Genomic DNA, 22792 nt, shown 5'->3' with positions numbered 1-22792 from the left:
TTTTTTTTTTTTTAGGTTTATTTTAAATTTTTTACCAGAAAATATAACGTTTTCTTTGTTGTTGGTTTTTTTTTTTTACTTTCTTTGGCATTTTTTCTTGGTTTTTCAAAAATTTCTTCTTTTTTTTACTATTTCTAACTTTTTTTATTTTATTTGTTTAATTAATTAAATTTTTTTCTTTTACTATAAATTACTTAAAACTTTAAATTGTATTTCTTTACTTTCTTCCATTTTAATAATTATAATTTTTTATGACCCCCGTCTGGTTTTGGTCAGTAGATGTCCGTTAGTTCTCGTTCTGTGTTGTAACGTTGTTTTTGGGGGGCGTGGTTCTTGTTTCTGTGCAGACGTGGACGAGTGCAGTCCGAAGCCCTGTAGCCACGGCGGTACGTGTGTGGATCTGGTGAACGGCTTCAGGTGCGTCTGTCCGGCACAGTGGACCGGCAAGACCTGCCTCATCGGTCAGTTCCTCCCTCTGTGTTTAGAATCCATGTTTCCATGGTAACTGATTGCCTGTCGATGCAGACTGGGTGTGGTTAAACGTGTGTGTGTGTGTGTGTGTGTGTGCGCTCTCAGACGCGGACGAGTGCGCGGAGAAGCCGTGTGTGAACGCTCACCTGTGCCGGAACCTGATTGGTGGATATTTCTGCGAGTGCCTCCCTGGATGGACGGGACAGAACTGCGATATCGGTGAGTAGCCGTTATTAAAGCTACACATTTGAAGCCACGCCCCCTTGACTGCAGTTCCAATTCCCAGAGTTCGAATCCACTCCCGCTTGCACAACCCACACCTGATCCAGGAGAGGACGGATCATCACACGGCCCCCTCCGACTCCGGCTTATTATCAGGTCTAGAGAGCCGTATAGCGTACGGAGAGACACGCTGAGCTCCTCATGTGTGACATTTTTTTTTCTTTTTTGTTTTATTTTTTCGTCAGGAAATCCCTTTTCGGTTGGACAACATCTGACCTAGGTTAATGTTTAGAAACAAAAGTATTTATTTTTTTACCAGATGCCTCAAATTCAGAAAATATTATGTTTCTTTGTTGTCCTTTTTTTTTTGCTATTTTTTTCCTTTATTTAATTAAAAATAAAAATAAAAATTTTATCACATTATTTTCTATTTAAATTAATACAAATAATTTTTTATACGTTCCTTAGTTTTTCTTTTGTTTTTTGTTTTTTTGTTTTTTTATTTGTTTTTTTAATTTTTCATTGCGTTATGTTTTTTTTCTATCGAAATTCTTCTCTTTTCTTTTCTTTTGTTTTTTTGGGGTTTTTTGCAATTTTTTTATTTCTTTCTTAAACTTTATTTTATTTTTTTGTCAGGAAACGTCTTTTCCGTTAGATTTCGGCCAGCTTATGTGTTTATGAGTCAGTTTTATGTTTAGAGACAAAAGTATTTATTTATTTTTTACCAGATTCATTTTTTTCGCATTATGTTTATTTTCTATCTACATATCTGTCTACGTTTTTCAGGTGTCATGTGACCTGAGGTCGTCCCGAAATAAAATAAGTTTTCATCGCATATTTATTTTTTATGTAAATTAATACAAATTATTTTTATTGACGTTTCTTTGTTTTCTTTTTGTTTGTTTGTTTGTTTTTTTGCTATTTTTCTTCCCATCTTATTTTAATTTTATTTCTTTTTTTCCGAGTTTTAATGGCATTATGTTTATTTATTTTTTCCTCAAATTCAGAAAATATTAAAATTATTTCTTTGTTTTCCTTTTATTTTATTTTTTTTGTTGTTTTTTGGGGTTTTATTTTTTATTTTTTATTTTTTTATTATTTTCAGGTGTCATGTGACTTGAAGTCATCCTAAATTTTTCTTTAAAATTTTTATCACATTATGTTTAGTTTCAATCCGAGTTAAAAGAAATTATTATTATTGCTGATTTTTTCAGATTTTTGGGTTCATGTTGTTCTCAGTTTCAGGCTGATGAAAATATTTATAAATATTTATAACGCGGTTGGACGCGGGTGATTGGGTGATGTTATACGGGTGATTGGGTGATGTTATACAGGGCGTTCGGTGATGTTATGCGGGGCGTTAGGCATTAGATTAACGGGCGCTGATAAAATTCCTCACGATGTTTCTTGTTTCTTTCCCACAGATGTGGACGACTGTGAGGAACAGTGCCAAAACGGCGGATCCTGTAAGGTACGTTTTCGCGTGCGAGTGGAACCCCGGGTGCTCTCTCTCTCTCTCTCTCTCTGTACCCGTACAGATGCCACTTTTATTTTGTGTTATACTTTTTCCGTCGTCTCTGGCATTGTTTTAATGGGAATTTTTTTTCACGCTCCTGGATTTTTCTTATCGCTGCTCCTCATCTTTAAAAATAGTGTCGCTGAGTCACAGTTTGGAGGAAAGACAGGAGGGCCGTGAGAGGGCCGTAAGAGGGGGCGAGTGCGGGTGTACGAGGGAGCGAGAGGAGGCGAGAGGGAGCGAGTGCGGGTGGGAGGAAAATGGATGAACACAGTAGATCAGGTTTCCATAAACATTCCACTCTCCTGCCAGAGAGAGAGAGAGTGTGAGCGAGGGCGAGCGAGGGCGAGCTTTTATTCCTGCGCCTCTCTTCCTCCCCTCGTCGCCCTCTCTCGCCTCTCTCTCGCGCCTCTCTCCGCCCGACTTTTACCTCGCTGACCCCTCTCTCTCGCTTACACATGTTCCATCCAGCGGAGATAACGGACCCGGGTTCTGTCTGATGGAACGCAGATCATGTGATCTGAGCTCCTCAGTTTGCTCTCCTCAATGGTGGGGCTTGAACAGGCAACCTTCTGATTACTGGTCCAGTAACTCACCCGATTTCAGTGTTCCGGTTCATTCTGAAGCTGCTCGGCCTTTCCTAAACTGTTGCTGCAAAGTCGGAGGCGTATTTTCTTCATACGGAATGAACCGGAACATCGACTGAGGCACAAATCCCCACAGACATGCACTAAACGAGCACAAATCCCCACAGACACGCACTAAACGAGCACAAATCCCCACAGACATGCACTAAACGAGCACAAATCCCCACAGACATGCACTAAACAAGCACAAATCCCTACAGACATGCACTAAATAAGCACAAATCCCCACAGACATGCACTAAATAAGCACAAATCCCCACAGACATGCACTAAATAAGCACAAATCCCCACAGACATGCACTAAACAAACACAAATCCCCACAGACATGCACTAAATAAGCACAAATCCCCACAGACATGCACTAAATAAGCACAAATCCCCACAGACATGCACTAAATAAGCACAAATCCCCACAGACATGCACTAAATAAGCACAAATCCCCACAGACATGCACTAAACGAGCACAAATCCCCACAGACATGCACTAAACGAGCACAAATCCCCACAGACATGCACTAAACGAACACAAATCCACACAGACACGCATTAAACGAGCACAAATCCCCACAGACATGCACTAAACGAGCACAAATCCGCACAGACATGCACTAAACAAACACAAATCCCCACAGACATGCACTAAACGAACACAAATCCACACAGACACGCATTAAACGAACACAAATCCCCACAGACACGCACTAAACGAGCACAAATCCCCACAGACATGCACTAAACGAGCACAAATCCCCACAGACATGCACTAAACGAGCACAAATCCCCACAGACATGCACTAAACGAGCACAAATCCCCACAGACATGCACTAAACGAGCACAAATCCCCACAGACATGCACTAAACGAACACAAATCCACACAGACACGCATTAAACGAGCACAAATCCCCACAGACATGCACTAAACGAGCACAAATCCCCACAGACATGCACTAAACGAGCACAAATCCCCACAGACATGCACTAAACAAACACAAATCCACACAGACACGCATTAAACGAACACAAATCCCCACAGACATGCACTAAACGAGCACAAATCCCCACAGACATGCACTAAACGAGCACAAATCCCCACAGACATGCACTAAACGAGCACAAATCCCCACAGACATGCACTAAACGAGCACAAATCCCCACAGACACGCACTAAACAAACACAAATCCACACAGACACGCATTAAACGAGCACAAATCCCCACAGACATGCACTAAATAAGCACAAATCCCCACAGACATGCACTAAACGAACACAAATCCCCACAGACATGCACTAAACGAACACAAATCCCCACAGACATGCACTAAACGAACACAAATCCCCACAGACATGCACTAAACGAGCACAAATCCCCACAGACATGCACTAAATAAGCACAAATCCCCACAGACATGCACTAAACAAACACAAATCCCCACAGACATGCACTAAACAAACACAAATCCACACAGACATGCACTAAACAAACACAAATCCACACAGACATGCACTAAATAAGCACAAATCCCCACAGACATGCACTAAACAAACACAAATCCCCACAGACATGCACTAAATAAGCACAAATCCCCACAGACATGCACTAAATAAGCACAAATCCCCACAGACATGCACTAAACAAACACAAATCCCCACAGACATGCACTAAATAAGCACAAATCCCCACAGACATGCACTAAACGAGCACAAATCCCCACAGACATGCACTAAATAAGCACAAATCCCCACAGACATGCACTAAACAAACACAAATCCCCACAGACATGCACTAAACAAACACAAATCCACACAGACATGCACTAAACGAGCACAAATCCCCACAAACATGCACTAAACGAGCACAAATCCACACAGACATGCACTAAACGAACAGAAATCCACACAGACACGCATTAAACGAGCACAAATCCCCACAGACATGCACTAAACGAGCACAAATCCCCACAGACATGCACTAAACAAACACAAATCCACACAGACATGCACTAAACAAACACAAATCCACACAGACATGCACTAAATAAGCACAAATCCCTACAGACATGCACTAAACAAACACAAATCCCCACAGACATGCACTAAATAAGCACAAATCCCCACAGACATGCACTAAATAAGCACAAATCCCCACAGACATGCACTTAATAAGCACAAATCCCCACAGACATGCACTAAATAAGCACAAATCCCCACAGACATGCACTAAACGAGCACAAATCCCCACAGACATGCACTAAACGAGCACAAATCCCCACAGACATGCACTAAATAAGCACAAATCCCCACAGACATGCACTAAACAAACACAAATCCCCACAGACATGCACTAAACAAACACAAATCCACACAGACATGCACTAAACGAGCACAAATCCCCACAGACATGCACTAAACGAGCACAAATCCACACAGACATGCACTAAACGAACACAAATCCACACAGACACGCATTAAACGAGCACAAATCCCCACAGACATGCACTAAACGAGCACAAATCCCCACAGACATGCACTAAACAAACACAAATCCCCACAGACATGCACTAAACGAACACAAATCCACACAGACACGCATTAAACGAACACAAATCCCCACAGACATGCACTAAACGAGCACAAATCCACACAGACATGCACTAAACGAACACAAATCCACACAGACACGCATTAAACGAGCACAAATCCCCACAGACATGCACTAAACGAGCACAAATCCCCACAGACATGCACTAAACAAACACAAATCCCCACAGACACGCACTAAACGAACACAAATCCACACAGACACGCATTAAACGAGCACAAATCCCCACAGACATGCACTAAACGAGCACAAATCCCCACAGACATGCACTAAACAAACACAAATCCCCACAGACATGCACTAAACGAACACAAATCCACACAGACACGCATTAAACGAACACAAATCCCCACAGACACGCACTAAACGAGCACAAATCCCCACAGACATGCACTAAACGAGCACAAATCCCCACAGACATGCACTAAACGAGCACAAATCCCCACAGACATGCACTAAACGAGCACAAATCCCCACAGACATGCACTAAACGAACACAAATCCACACAGACACGCATTAAACGAGCACAAATCCCCACAGACATGCACTAAACGAGCACAAATCCCCACAGACATGCACTAAACAAGCACAAATCCCCACAGACATGCACTAAACAAACACAAATCCACACAGACACGCATTAAACGAACACAAATCCCCACAGACATGCACTAAACGAGCACAAATCCCCACAGACACGCACTAAACAAACACAAATCCACACAGACACGCATTAAACGAGCACAAATCCCCACAGACATGCACTAAATAAGCACAAATCCCCACAGACATGCACTAAACGAACACAAATCCCCACAGACATGCACTAAACGAACACAAATCCCCACAGACATGCACTAAACAAACACAAATCCCCACAGACATGCACTAAACGAGCACAAATCCCCACAGACATGCACTAAATAAGCACAAATCCCCACAGACATGCACTAAACAAACACAAATCCCCACAGACATGCACTAAACAAACACAAATCCACACAGACATGCACTAAACAAACACAAATCCACACAGACATGCACTAAATAAGCACAAATCCCCACAGACATGCACTAAACAAACACAAATCCCCACAGACATGCACTAAATAAGCACAAATCCCCACAGACATGCACTAAATAAGCACAAATCCCCACAGACATGCACTAAACAAACACAAATCCCCACAGACATGCACTAAATAAGCACAAATCCCCACAGACATGCACTAAACGAGCACAAATCCCCACAGACATGCACTAAATAAGCACAAATCCCCACAGACATGCACTAAACAAACACAAATCCCCACAGACATGCACTAAACAAACACAAATCCACACAGACATGCACTAAACGAGCACAAATCCCCACAAACATGCACTAAACGAGCACAAATCCACACAGACATGCACTAAACGAACAGAAATCCACACAGACACGCATTAAACGAGCACAAATCCCCACAGACATGCACTAAACGAGCACAAATCCCCACAGACATGCACTAAACAAACACAAATCCACACAGACATGCACTAAACAAACACAAATCCACACAGACATGCACTAAATAAGCACAAATCCCTACAGACATGCACTAAACAAACACAAATCCCCACAGACATGCACTAAATAAGCACAAATCCCCACAGACATGCACTAAATAAGCACAAATCCCCACAGACATGCACTTAATAAGCACAAATCCCCACAGACATGCACTAAATGAGCACAAATCCCCACAGACATGCACTAAACGAGCACAAATCCCCACAGACATGCACTAAACGAGCACAAATCCCCACAGACATGCACTAAATAAGCACAAATCCCCACAGACATGCACTAAACAAACACAAATCCCCACAGACATGCACTAAACAAACACAAATCCACACAGACATGCACTAAACGAGCACAAATCCCCACAGACATGCACTAAATCGAGCACAAATCCACACAGACATGCACTAAACGAACACAAATCCACACAGACACGCATTAAACGAGCACAAATCCCCACAGACATGCACTAAACGAGCACAAATCCCCACAGACATGCACTAAACAAACACAAATCCCCACAGACATGCACTAAACGAACACAAATCCACACAGACACGCATTAAACGAACACAAATCCCCACAGACATGCACTAAACGAGCACAAATCCACACAGACATGCACTAAACGAACACAAATCCACACAGACACGCATTAAACGAGCACAAATCCCCACAGACATGCACTAAACGAGCACAAATCCCCACAGACATGCACTAAACAAACACAAATCCCCACAGACACGCACTAAACGAACACAAATCCACACAGACACGCATTAAACGAGCACAAATCCCCACAGACATGCACTAAACGAGCACAAATCCCCACAGACATGCACTAAACAAACACAAATCCCCACAGACATGCACTAAACGAACACAAATCCACACAGACACGCATTAAACGAACACAAATCCCCACAGACACGCACTAAACGAGCACAAATCCCCACAGACATGCACTAAACGAGCACAAATCCCCACAGACATGCACTAAACGAGCACAAATCCCCACAGACATGCACTAAACGAGCACAAATCCCCACAGACATGCACTAAACGAACACAAATCCACACAGACACGCATTAAACGAGCACAAATCCCCACAGACATGCACTAAACGAGCACAAATCCCCACAGACATGCACTAAACAAGCACAAATCCCCACAGACATGCACTAAACAAACACAAATCCACACAGACACGCATTAAACGAACACAAATCCCCACAGACATGCACTAAACGAGCACAAATCCCCACAGACATGCACTAAACGAGCACAAATCCCCACAGACATGCACTAAACAAACACAAATCCCCACAGACATGCACTAAACGAGCACAAATCCCCACAGACATGCACTAAACAAACACAAATCCCCACAGACACGCATTAAACGAACACAAATCCCCACAGACATGCACTAAACGAACTCAAATCCCCACAGACATGCACTAAACGAGCACAAATCCCCACAGACATGCACTAAACGAACACAAATCCACACAGACACGCATTAAACGAGCACAAATCCCCACAGACATGCACTAAATAAGCACAAATCCCCACAGACATGCACTAAACGAACACAAATCCCCACAGACATGCACTAAACAAACACAAATCCACACAGACATGCACTAAACAAACACAAATCACCACAGACATGCACTAAACAAACACAAATCCCCACAGACATGCACTAAACGAGCACAAATCCCCACAGACATGCACTAAATAAGCACAAATCCCCACAGACATGCACTAAACAAACACAAATCCCCACAGACATGCACTAAACAAACACAAATCCACACAGACATGCACTAAACAAACACAAATCCACACAGACATGCACTAAACAAACACAAATCCCCACAGACATGCACTAAACAAACACAAATCCACACAGACACGCATTAAACGAACACAAATCCCCACAGACACGCACTAAACGAGCACAAATCCCCACAGACATGCACTAAACGAGCACAAATCCCCACAGACATGCACTAAACGAGCACAAATCCCCACAGACATGCACTAAACGAACACAAATCCACACAGACACGCATTAAACGAGCACAAATCCCCACAGACATGCACTAAACGAGCACAAATCCCCACAGACATGCACTAAACGAGCACAAATCCCCACAGACATGCACTAAACAAACACAAATCCACACAGACACGCATTAAACGAACACAAATCCCCACAGACATGCACTAAACGAGCACAAATCCCCACAGACATGCCCTAAACGAGCACAAATCCCCACAGACATGCACTAAACGAGCACAAATCCCCACAGACATGCACTAAACGAGCACAAATCCCTACAGACATGCACTAAACAAACACAAATCCACACAGACACGCATTAAACGAGCACAAATCCCCACAGACATGCACTGAACGAGCACAAATCCCCACAGACATGCACTAAACGAGCACAAATCCCCACAGACATGCACTAAACAAACACAAATCCACACAGACACGCATTAAACGAGCACAAATCCCCACAGACATGCACTAAACGAGCACAAATCCCCACAGACATGCACTAAACGAGCACAAATCCCCACAGACATGCACTAAACAAACACAAATCCACACAGACATGCACTAAACAAACACAAATCCACACAGACATGCATTAAACGGGCACAAATCCCCACAGACACGCATTAAACGAGCACAAATCCACACAGACATGCACTAAATGGGCACAAATCCCCACAGACATGCACTAAACGAACACAAATCCACACAGACATGCACTAAACGGGCACAAATCCCCACAGACACGCATTAAACGAGCACAAATCCCCACAGACATGCACTAAACGGGCACAAATCCCCACAGACACGCACTAAACGGGCACAAATCCCCACAGACACGCACTAAACGAACACAAATCCACACAGACACGCATTAAACGAACACAAATCCCCACAGACACGCACTAAACGAACACAAATCCCCACAGACACGCACTAAACGAACACAAATCCCCACAAACATGCACTAAACGAACACAAATCCACACAGACACGCATTAAACGAACACAAATCCCCACAGACATGCACTAAACGAACACAAATCCCCACAGACATGCACTAAACGAACACAAATCCCCACAGACATGCTTTAAAGCCTCTTTTTTATACCATTTTAACACAGTTTGTTTTGCTCCGACAGTGGTGGGTCTTGAACCTGCAACCTTCTGATTACTAGTCCAGTACCTTAATAATACACTTATAATATTTACCTATTGAGGGCCTTGCTCAGAGGCCCAACAGTAGCGACTTGGCAGTGATGGGATTCGAACTGGCAACCTTCTGATTACTAGTCCAGTATCTTAACCACTGAGCTATATCATAACTGAGACTGATATGATGCAGGTAATTGAGGGCCTTGCTCAGGGGTCCAACAGTGGCGACTTATCAATAGTGGGACTTGACCCGGCAACCTTCTGATTACTAGTCCAGCCCCTTAACCACTGACCAATAACAAAAGCCCTGCGTCCAGGGTGTTCCCGTAGAACCGGACCCCCCTGGACCCTGACCAGGATGAATGGATTAACGAGAACGAACCCTTGTAGACGTCTAATTGCCGCCTCTCTCTCAGGACCTGGTGAACGGGTACAAGTGCTGGTGCCCGCCGGGCTTCTCGGGCGAGCACTGCGAGAACGACGTGGACGAGTGCGCCAGCCAGCCCTGCCTGAACCGGGGCCAGTGCCGCGACGACGTCAACGGCTTCCAGTGCCTGTGCCCGCCCGGTTTCTCTGGAACCTTCTGCCAGGTAAGGGTGACGCCGACACGCCCCGTTATCTTCCAGCTCATGTAGGTGCAGGCGGCGGTTCTGTGGGCGCGCGGTTGCCATCGCGGTGCCACGCCCTGCTTTATTACACCATCAAAACAGCGTCGAGTCTGATCACGTCCCGGCGACGTTAAACCGCCTGCGTGTGTTTCATTTTTTTAATTATTTGTTTTTATTGTGGAAGTAAAAACATTTAGATCCTCGACTCACAGTTAGAACGACTCTGAATGCACCAGAAGTGTTGGGACGCCCTTTATAATCACTGCATTTTTGTTTTATTTAAATTAAAAGGTACGGCGGCGCTACTGCACGCTATGTGACCAAAAGTATTTGGACACCTGAGTGTGAGCTTGTCCCATTTTAAGTCAGTGACGACTTAGCAACAGTGGGACTTGAACCTGCAACCTTCTGATTACTAGTCCATAACCTTAATCGCTGAGCTATCACTAATACGTTTATATTTATCTATATTATATCTGAGACTAATATGATGCAGGTAATTGAGGGCCTTGCTCAGGGGCCCAACAGTGGTGGGTCTTGAACCGGCAACCTTCTGATGAACAATACATTTATTACAATTAACTATATTATAACTGAGACAACGGTGGGATTTGAACTGTCAACCTTCTGATTACTAGTCCAGTACCTTAACCACTGAGTTGCCCAAAAATACAGTTATTATATTTACCTGATATGATGCGGTAATTGAGGGCCTTGCTCAGGGGCCACACAGTGGCGACTTGCGATAGTGGGACTTGACCCGTCAACCTTCTGATTACTGGTCCAGTATTTAGCCACTGAGCTACCCATAATGTTTACATTATGAGACTAATATGATGAAGGTAATTGAGGGCCTTGCTCAGGGGCCCAACAGTGGTGGGGCTTGAACCAGCAACCTTCTGATTACTAGTCCAGCACCTTAATAATACACTTATAATATTTACCTCTGTTATAACTGAGACTGATATGATGCTGGTAATTGAGGGTCTTGCTCAGGGGCCCGACAGAGGTGGGTCTTGAACCTGCAACCTTCTGATTCCTAGTCCAGCACCTTAATAATACACTTATAATATTTACCTATTGAGGGCCTTGCTCAGGGGCCCAACAGTAGCGACTTGGCAGTGGTGGGATTCGAACTGGCAACCTTCTGATTACTAGTCCAGTATCTTAACCACTGAGCTATATCATAACTGAGACTGATATGATGCAGGTAATTGAGGGCCTTGCTCAGGGGCCTGACAGTGGTGACTTAGCAATAGTGGGACTTGAACCTACAACCTTCTGATTACTAGTCCAGTACCTTAACCACTGAGCTATATCATAATGTTTACATTATGAGACTGATATGATGCAGGTAATTGAGGGCCTTGCTCAGGGGCCTAACAGTGGTGGGTCTTGACCCGGCAACCTTCTGATTACTAGTCCAGCACCTTAATAATACATTCATAATATTTACCTAATATGATACAGGTAATTGAGGGCCTTGCTCAGGGGCCCAACAGTGGCGACTTAGCAATAGTGGGACTTGAACCTACAACCTTCTGATTACTAGTCCAGTTTCTTAACCGCTGAGCTACCAACAATACATTCATAATATTTACCTGATATGATGCAGGTAATTGAGGGCCTTGCTCAGGGGCCCAACAGTGGCGACTTAGCAATAGTGGGACTTGAACCTACAACCTTCTGATTACTAGTCCAGCACCTTAACCGCTGAGCTACCAATAATACATTCATAATATTTACCTGATATAATGCTGTAATTAAGGGCCTTGTTTAGGGGCCCAACAGTGGAGGGTCTTGACCCGGCAACCTTCTGATTACTAATCCAGCACCTTAACCACTGAGCTACCAATAACACATTCATTATATATATGCAGATAATTCAGGACCTTGTTCAGGGGCCTGACAGTGCAATTGTGGGACTTGAACCAGCAACCTTCTGATTACCAGTCCAGCACCTTAATGATTCATGTATTATATTTACAGCTGGACATCGACTACTGTAAGGGGAACCCGTGTCAGAAAGGCGGTCAGTGCTTCAACCTGGAGACGGATTATTTCTGCCAGTGCCCGGAGGATTACGAGGGGAAGAACTGCTCCCATCTGAAGGACCACTGCCGCAACACACCGTGCCAAGGTACCCGGCTACGTCTCGGTCACCCTGGCGCCACGTGGCGTCGGCCGAAAATATCCCGGAAGCTTTTAATCCGAGCTCGGCCGCGACTCCAGGCGGTCGGAGAATCCTCGGGCGGACCCGGGTCCCCGGCGCTTTGATGCCCCCGGGATGGCTCGGGATTCCGTTACACGCCCGGCTTAGCCGCATTACACGGGGGGGGGGGGGGGGTATTACATTGCACCGGGTCTTAGCTCGTAGGCAGAAGGTCCTTGGTTTGATTCCCAGGCGGAGCGGTCCGGGTCCTTTCTGTGTGGAGTTTTGCATGTTCCCCCCACAGTACAAACATTTGCACTTAGGATAATTAGAGGTACTAAATTGTCCAAAACTTGAACTGATGAATCATGGGTAATCTAGTAACACACACACTTACCTACTCAGAAGGGGATTTGGTCAATCTCAGGCAACTCAGTTTTTAACCTAATAATATGTATATATACTGTATATATATATATAAGTATGTATATATATTGTCTCCCTGGACAGTCATCGACAGCTGCACGGTGGCCGTGGTGTCCAACAGCACGCCGGGCAAAGTGCGCAACATCTCCTCCAACGTGTGCGGCCCTCACGGGCGCTGCCGCAGCCTCGCCGGGGGTCACTTCAGCTGCGACTGTCAGGACGGATTCACCGGGACCTACTGCCACGAGAGTAAGTCCAGCACCTCGATATATAACCGCTGTAGATTTTGGAACCCATTCTTTTTATATATAAATATTTATATATATGGGCAGACAGTGTATATATAACCCGTCTATATTTTGGAACCAATCCTCTTATATATGTATAAGAGGATTATATACTCCTCCATGACGACATCACGGAGCTGGCGGATATTCGAGACTTTGCGCTCCTCCACCTTCCGCTTGAGGATGCCCCAAAGATGTTCTATTGGGTTTAGGTCTGGAGACATGCTTGGCCAGTCCATCACCTTTACCCTCAGCCTCTTCAATAAAGCAGTGGTCGTCTTAGAGGTGTGTTTGGGGTCATTATCATGCTGGAACACTGCCCTGCAACCCAGTTTCCGGAGGGAGGGGATCATGCTCTGCTTCAGTATTTCACAGTACATATTGGAGTTCATGTGTCCCTCAATGAAATGTAATGAAATGTAATTTTGTCAGTGTTGTCCCATGAAAAGATATACTTAAATATCTGCAGAAATGTGAGGGGTGTACTCACTTTTGTGATACACTGTATATATATACAGTAGATGATAGATTGATAGATGATAGATAGGTAGATATAGATATATAACCTTTTATATTTTATGTAAATATACAGTATATACGTATATATATATATATATACAGTGTATCACAAAAGTGAGTACACCCCTCACATTTCTGCAGATATTTAAGTATATCTTTTCATGGGACAACACTGACAAAATGACACTTTAACACAATGAAAAGTAGTCTGTGTGCAGCTTATATAACAGTGTAAATTTATTCTTCCCTCAAAATAACTCAATATACAGCCATTAATGTCTAAACCACCGGCAACAAAAGTGAGTACACCCCTAAGAGACTACACCCCTAAATGTCCAAATTGAGCACTGCTTGTCATTTTCCCTGCAAAATATCATGATTTGTTAGTGTTACTAGGTCTCAGGTGTGCATAGGGAGCAGGTGTGTTCAATTTAGTAGTACAGCTCTCACACTCTCTCATACTGGTCACTGAAAGTTCCAACATGGCACCTCATGGCAAAGAACTCTCTGAGGATCTTAAAAGACGAATTGTTGCGCTACATGAAGATGGCCAAGGCTACAAGAAGATTGCCAACACCCTGAAACTGAGCTGCAGCGCAGTGGCCAAGATCCTCCAGCGTTTTAAAAGAGCAGGGTCCACTCAGAACAGACCTCGCGTTGGTCGTCCAAAGAAACTGAGTGCACGTGCTCAGCGTCACATCCAACTGCTGTCTTTGAAAGATAGGCGCAGGAGTGCTGTCAGCATTGCTGCAGAGATTGAAAAGGTGGGGGGTCAGCCTGTCAGTGCTCAGACCATATGCCGCACACTACATCAAATTGGTCTGCATGGCTGTCACCCCAGAAGAAAGCCTCTTCTGAAGTCTCTACACAAGAAAGCCCGCAAACAGTTTGCTGAAGACATGTCAACAAAGGACATGGATTACTGGAACCATGTCCTATGGTCTGATGAGACCAAGATTAATTTGTTTGGTTCAGATGGTCTCAAGCATGTGTGGCGGCAATCAGGTGAGGAGTACAAAGATAAGTGTGTCATGCCTACAGTCAAGCATGGTGGTGGGAATGCCATGGTCTGGGGCTGCATGAGTGCAGCAGGTGTTGGGGAGTTACATTTCATTGAGGGACACATTAACTCCAATATGTACTGTGAAATACTGAAGCAGAGCATGATCCCCTCCCTCCGGAAACTGGGTCACAGGGCAGTGTTCCAGCATGATAATGACCCCAAACACACCTCTAAGACGACCACTGCTTTATTGAAGAGGCTGAGGGTAAAGGTGATGGACTGGCCAAGCATGTCTCCAGACCTAAACCCAATAGAACATCTTTGGGGCATCCTCAAGCGGAAGGTGGAGGAGCGCAAAGTCTCGAATATCCGCCAGCTCCGTGATGTCGTCATGGAGGAGTGGAAAAGCATTCCAGTGGCAACCTGTGAAGCTCTGGTAAACTCCATGCCCAGGAGAGTTAAGGCAGTTCTGGGAAATAATGGTGGCCACACAAAATATTGACACTTCAGGAACTTTCACTAAGGGGTGTACTCACTTTTGTTGCCGGTGGTTTAGACATTAATGGCTGTATATTGAGTTATTTTGAGGGAAGAATAAATTTACACTGTTATATAAGCTGCACACAGACTACTTTTCATTGTGTCAAAGTGTCATTTTGTCAGTGTTGTCCCATGAAAAGATATACTTAAATATCTGCAGAAATGTGAGGGGCGTACTCACTTTCGTGATACACTGTATATATGAAACCCTTTTAGATTTCGAAACCTATCCTTTTATATTATCTATATTTATCTGTCTGTCTGTCTGTCTGTCTGTCTGTCTATCTATCTATCTGTCTACCTATCTGTCTGTCTGTCTATATATCTGTCTGTCTGTCTATCTATCTATCTATCTATCTATCTATCTATCTATCTATCTATCTATCTGTCAGTCTATCTATCTATCTATCTATCTATCTATCTATCTATCTATCATCTATATGTCTGTCTATATATCTGTCTGTCTATCTATCTATCTGTCGGTCTGTCTGTCTATATATCTGTCTTTCTGTCTGTCTGTCTGTCTGTCTGTCTGTCTATATATCTGTCTGTCTATCTATCTGTCGGTCTGTCTGTCTATCTATCTGTCTTTCTGTCTGTCTGTCTGTCTGTCTATATATCTGTCTGTCTATCTATCTAGCTATCTATCTGTCTGCCTGTCTGTCTGTCTATATATCTGTCTGTCTATCAATCTGTCTGTCTGTCTGTCTATCTATCTGTCTGCCTGTCTGTCTGTCTATAATTCTATCTATCTATCTATCTATCTATCTATGTATATGTATATGTATATATACTGTGTATATATATATATATGATACTTTTTTGATTATATATAACAGTTCTAGATTTTGAAACTGACCCTTTTTTCCAAACTGAACTCATATTTTCTCCAGAATTGTAGATCATTCTGAATGATGATGTTTTGATTGTATTCAGATATAAACGACTGCGAGAGCGGCCCGTGCAGGAACGGAGGGACGTGCATCGATAAGGTGAACGCGTACCAGTGCATCTGCGCCGACGGCTGGGAGGGAGCCGACTGCCAGACTAGTAAGCACACGTCTCTTTTATTCCTGTCGTCCTTCGAAGAATGTGCTTTTTTTTTACCTGGGCCGGGCATCATGATGTCAAATTTACACTCGCTGTTAAAAGTTTACATACACGCAGCATGTCGGGGCACTAGCGGTCCCTTAACCCTCACTTGCACATTCACGTGGTCACATGATCACATGATAAACATTACGGTTCTGTCCAAATAGCGACAATGACCAACCGGTCGGGACTCGTCTAAGTTCACAGATGGTGAGGCTCGAACCCAGGACCGTGAAGTCGACAGGCAGTGAGCCACCACTGTTCCTAATATTTTGCATGTTTTGTCTCTCAGATATCGACGACTGCAGCGCGAACCCGTGTAACGGCCGCGGATCGTGCCGCGACCTCATCAACGACTTCTACTGCGAGTGCAAAAACGGCTGGAAGGGCAAGACCTGCCACTCACGTAAGCCCCGCCCACATTTCATACACCAGCGCTTTAGGTTCTGCGATGGGGCGGAGCTTTGAACTGAAATCCTTTTGGGGTTTTTTCTTTTGGGTTGCCAGGTGAGAGCCAGTGCGACGGGTCGACGTGTAAGAATGGCGGTACGTGCTACGACGAGGGCGACGCGTTCAAGTGCACGTGTGCACCGGGGTGGGAGGGAACCAGCTGTAACATCGGTAATGTAATAATATCAATTAATAATTAAATAAAATTGTATTTAATAGTTTTAGCATCGACTTACGTTCTGTGTGTGTGTGTGTGTGTGTGTGTGTGTGTGTAGCTCAGAACAGCAGCTGTCTTCCCAACCCCTGTGAGAACGGAGCCACCTGCGTGGTCAGCGGTGCCGGATTCACCTGCGTCTGCAAGGAAGGCTGGGAGGGACCCACCTGCAGCCAGAGTACGACATCACTTCCTGTTCTCTGTGTAGATTGTGAACCATGAGCGATTGATAATTCTGTTTGTTTTATTTGCTGCACCGACATCTGTGAGCGTCAAATCCTGCGACCCCAGCGCCACTTATTGTGATTCCTATTTAACGTTACTATGGTGACGCTACGACTCCCTCGTATATATAACGGTTCTAGATTTTGGAACTAGTATTTTATATATATATATATATATATAATCATTCTAGATTTTGGAACCGATCCTTATATATATAAATATATATATATATATATATATATATATATATATATATATATATATATATATATATATATATATATATATATAATAAATATATATATATATATATATATATATATATATAACAGTTCTAGAAAACCAATCCTTTTTATATATACAGTGTATCACAAAAGTGAGTACACCCCTCACATTTCTGCAAATATTTCATTATATCTTTTCATGGGACAACACTATAGACATGAAACTTGGATATAACTTAGAGTAGTCAGTGTACAACTTGTATAGCAGTGTAGATTTACTGTCTTCTGAAAATAACTCAACACACAGCCATTAATGTCTAAATAGCTGGCAACATAAGTGAGTACACCCCACAGTGAACATGTCCAAATTGTACCCAAATGTGTCGTTGTCCCTCCCTGGTGTCATGTGTCAAGGTCCCAGGTGTAAATGGGGAGCAGGGCTGTTAAATTTGGTGTTTTGGGTACAATTCTCTCATACTGGCCACTGGATATTCAACATGGCACCTCATGGCAAAGAACTCTCTGAGGATGTGAGAAATAGAATTGTTGCTCTCCACAAAGATGGCCTGGGCTATAAGAAGATTGCTAACACCCTGAAACTGAGCTACAGCATGGTGGCCAAGGTCATACAGCGGTTTTCCAGGACAGGTTCCACTCGGAACAGGCTTCGCCAGGGTCGACCAAAGAAGTTGAGTCCACGTGTTCGGCGTCATATCCAGAGGTCGGCTTTAAAAAATAGACACATGAGTGCTGCCAGCATTGCTGCAGAGGTTGAAGACGTGGGAGGTCAGCCTGTCAGTGCTCAGACCATACGCCGCACACTGCATCGACTCGGTCTGCATGGTCGTCATCCCAGAAGGAAGCTGACGCACAAGAAAGCCAGCAAACAGTTTGCTGAAGACAAGCAGTCCAAGAACATGGATTACTGGAATGCCCTGTGGTCTGACGAGACCAAGATAAACTTGTTTGGCTCAGATGGTGTCCAGCATGTGTGGCGGCGCCCTGGTGAGAAGTACCGAGACAACTGTATCTTGCCTACAGTCAAGCATGGTGGTGGTAGCATCATGGTCTTGGGCTGCATGAGTGTTGCTGGCACTGGGGAGCTGCAGTTCATTGAGGGAAACATGAATTCCAACATGTACTGTGACATTCTGAAACAGAGCATGATCCCCTCCCTTCGAAAACTGGGCCTCATGGCAGTTTTCCAACAGGATAACGACCCCAAACACAACCTCCAAGATGACAACTGCCTTGCTGAGGAAGCTGAAGGTAAAGGTGATGGACTAAACCCAATTGAGCACCTGTGGCGCATCCTCAAGTGGAAGGTGGAGGAGTTCAAGGTGTCTAACATCCACCAGCTCCGTGATGTCATCATGGAGGAGTGGAAGAGGATTCCAGTAGCAACCTGTGCAGCTCTGGTGAATTCCATGCCCAGGAGGGTTAAGGCAGTGCTGGATAATAATGGTGGTCACACAAAATATTGACACTTTGGGCACAATTTGGACATGTTCACTGTGGGGTGTACTCACTTATGTTGCAGCTATTTAGACATTAATGGCTGTGTGTTGAGTTATTTTCAGAAGACAGTAAATCTACACTGCTATACAAGTTGTACACTGACTACTCTAACTTATATCCAAGTTTCATGTCTATAGTGTTGTCCCATGAAAAGATATAATGAAATATTTGCAGAAATGTGAGGGGTGTACTCACTTTTGTGATACACTGTATATAATCATTCTAGATTTTGGAACCGATCCTTTTTTATATACAGTATATATAACATATAAAATCTAGAATCAGTCTTCTTTTTTTATATCTATAACCATTCTGGATTTTGGAACCGATCCTTTTTTTTTTATATCAAACGGTTCTAGATTTTACAACGGATACTTTTATTTATATATATATATATATATATATATATATATATACTGTATATATATATATATATATATATATATATATATATATACTGTATATATATATATATATATATAACCGTTCTGGATTTTGAAACATGCTTTTTTATATATATAACCATTTTACATTTTGTAACCAGTGCTGTTATGATATGTAACGGTTCTAGATTTTGGAACTGATCCTTTTTTTTATATGTGTAACAGTTCTAGATTTTGGAACCAATCCGTTTTTTGATATATAACCGTTTTAAATTTTGGAACCTGTGCTTTTTTGATATATATAATCATTCTAGATTTTGGAACCAATTCTATTAATATATATATATATTTATATAAAACGGTTCTGGATTTTAGAACTAATACTTTTATATATATGTGTATATATAACCGTTTTAAAATTTTGTAACCAGTGCTGTTTTGATATATAACGGTTCTAGATTTTGGAACTGATACTTTTTTATATATAACCATTTAAAATTTTGGAACCAGTGCTTTTTCGATGTATAACTGTTCTAGATTTTGGAACCGATCCTTTTTTGATATATAACCGATCTAGTTTTTAGAACCGATCCTTTTTTGATATATAACCGATCTAAATTTTGGAACCGATCTCTTTCTCGAAATATAACCGTTCTAGATTTTGAAACCGATCCTTTTTTATATATAACCGTTCTAGATTTTGGAACCAATCCTTTTTTATATATAACCGTTCTAGATTTTGAAACCGATCCTTTTTTATATATAACCGTTCTAGATTTTGAAACCGATCCTTTTTTATATATAACCGTTCTAGATTTTGGAACCAATCCTTTTTTATATATAACCGTTCTAGATTTTGAAACCGATCCTTTTTTATATATAACCGTTCTAGATTTTGGAACCTATCCTTTTTCGATGTATATCTGTTCTAGATTTTGGAACCAGTGCCTTTTTTAGATATATAACCATTCTAGATTTCCCTGTCAACCATAAAAATCTCGTACGTTTACGTTGTTTCATTTTAAACTGGATTTGGGGTCACGCCCGCATTGTGTAGCGACGACAATCAGGTTTTGGAGAATCTAGTTTGTCAATAAGTTTGTTTTGTTCGGTCTTGTGTTTCAGACTCGAATGACTGCAACCCACACCCATGGTGAGTCTTACACACACACTTACACACACACTCACACACACACACACACATAATTGTTTTCCTTCAGCAAAACACACCTCACTATTCCGTCATTGATTTTTAATCCTTCTGTTTTTACATCCCACACACACACACACACACACACACACACACACACACACACTTATTTACCCTGAGGAAGTTCAGAAAGTGCACCGTGTGAACCAGAGATGTTTATCTGCACAAACTTTACCCTCTGACCTCTGAACCTGACCTCTGTTTTTCAGCTACAACAGCGGGACCTGCGTGGACGGCGACAACTGGTACCGCTGCGAGTGCGCCGCTGGCTTCGCCGGACCCGACTGTCGCATCAGTGAGTAAACGGCCTTCGTTAATATAGCACTCAGGCTAGCATAAAACACAGCGCTACGCTAAAGCCCTTTGTCCAGTCATGTCCAGTTGATATCAAGGAGGGCTGAGAAGAACGGATTGCTTCTTTTCACCTGCCAGGGGGCGGAGTCTTACTGAGAGTCTTGTCTCTTGTCAATGCTTTAATCAAGAAGGGCTGAAAAGAACGGATCACTTCTTTTCACCTACCAAGGGGGGGGGGGGGCAGAGTCTCTGCGGAGTCGCTGCTCTAATCGATTAGGTCTGAGAAGAACTGATCACTTATTTTCACCTACCAGAGGGCGGAGCCTCCTGCGGAGTCGTCTCCCTAACCGAGAAGCACTGAGAAGAACGGATCGCTTCTTTTCACCTACCAGGGGGCGGAGTATTACATAGAGCTTTGTCTCTCGTCGCCTCCCTACTCGATGAGGTCTGAGAAGGACTGATCACTTCTTTTCACCTGTCAGAGGGCGGAGCCTCTGCAGAGTTGCTGCTTTAATCGAGGAGGTCTGAGAAGAACTGATCACTTCTTTTCACCTGCCAGGGGGCGGAGTCTCACATAGAGCCTTGTTTCTAGTCGCTGCCCTAATCGAGAAGCACTGAGAAGAACGGATCGCTTCTTTTCACCTGCTAGGGGGCGGAGTCTCATGTATAGTCACCTCTGCCGTCTGTAATCAGTCGCCTCGACCAATCAGCAGAGGCCTTTTTTCAGGAAACCCTGTTTCTGATGTCGTCCCGCCCCTTACAGACACACAGCCGATCGTGTGCCTGTGTAGGCGCCCGACCGGTCGATAGCATCACTGAGATTCGAACCCTTTAGTTTAATATTATATTATATATATTTTTATCGTTATTAATCATCGTTTATAACACGGTTATTACACGCATGCCCTCTCGTTCCCGCAGACATAAACGAGTGCCAGTCCTCGCCGTGCGCGTTCGGCGCCACCTGCCAGGACGAGATCGACGGCTACCGCTGCCTGTGCCCGCCTGGCAGAACCGGACCCCGGTGCCAAGAAGGTACGTCAGTCGAAAAACCCGACCCCGGGCTGCTCATAAACACATGATGGTTTTTATAACGCCGTGATCTAAACACATCCGTCGCTTTCAGTGTCCGGACGGCCCTGCAAGGTCGGCAGCCGCCCGGTCGCAGACGGAGCCCAGTGGGACGAGGACTGTAACACCTGCCACTGTCACAACGGACGAGTCGCCTGCACGAAGGTACGACCGCCACAAAGTTTCTGACCCCAAACGTGCCTACAATCACACATCACCGCTACCAAGAGACCGAACTGTCACAACAAACAGAACTGGTTCAAAGCTTCAGGAGCCGCAGTTCTCTGCACGTGTGTTGTCCAGGCACGCCCGGTTCGG

At 43.6% G+C, this 22792-nt stretch overlaps 1 protein-coding gene across 3 annotated transcripts in view; it reads left to right on the top strand.

Annotated features, from left to right (window-relative positions):
* jag1a (jagged canonical Notch ligand 1a) overlaps positions 1 to 22792 on the top strand; it is a 57550-nt gene that overhangs the window by 25402 nt on the left and 9356 nt on the right. For all 3 annotated transcript variants that reach the window (XM_063009862.1, XM_063009861.1, XM_063009860.1), the window contains 14 exons: positions 348 to 461; positions 577 to 690; positions 2118 to 2164; positions 10675 to 10848; positions 12856 to 13006; positions 13529 to 13693; positions 16730 to 16843; positions 17178 to 17291; positions 17393 to 17506; positions 17611 to 17727; positions 21025 to 21052; positions 21319 to 21404; positions 22325 to 22438; positions 22530 to 22639. In XM_063009862.1, coding sequence (XP_062865932.1) covers positions 348 to 461; positions 577 to 690; positions 2118 to 2164; positions 10675 to 10848; positions 12856 to 13006; positions 13529 to 13693; positions 16730 to 16843; positions 17178 to 17291; positions 17393 to 17506; positions 17611 to 17727; positions 21025 to 21052; positions 21319 to 21404; positions 22325 to 22438; positions 22530 to 22639 — 1562 coding nt within the window. The remainder of the gene's footprint in view (positions 1 to 347; positions 462 to 576; positions 691 to 2117; positions 2165 to 10674; positions 10849 to 12855; positions 13007 to 13528; positions 13694 to 16729; positions 16844 to 17177; positions 17292 to 17392; positions 17507 to 17610; positions 17728 to 21024; positions 21053 to 21318; positions 21405 to 22324; positions 22439 to 22529; positions 22640 to 22792) is intronic.

The sequence above is a fragment of the Trichomycterus rosablanca genome, chromosome 15 (genome assembly GCF_030014385.1).
Source record: "Trichomycterus rosablanca isolate fTriRos1 chromosome 15, fTriRos1.hap1, whole genome shotgun sequence".
NCBI lineage: Eukaryota > Metazoa > Chordata > Actinopteri > Siluriformes > Trichomycteridae > Trichomycterus > Trichomycterus rosablanca.
The sequence above is the reverse complement of the archived record's forward strand: the minus strand, read 5'-3'. Positions and strand labels throughout refer to the sequence as shown.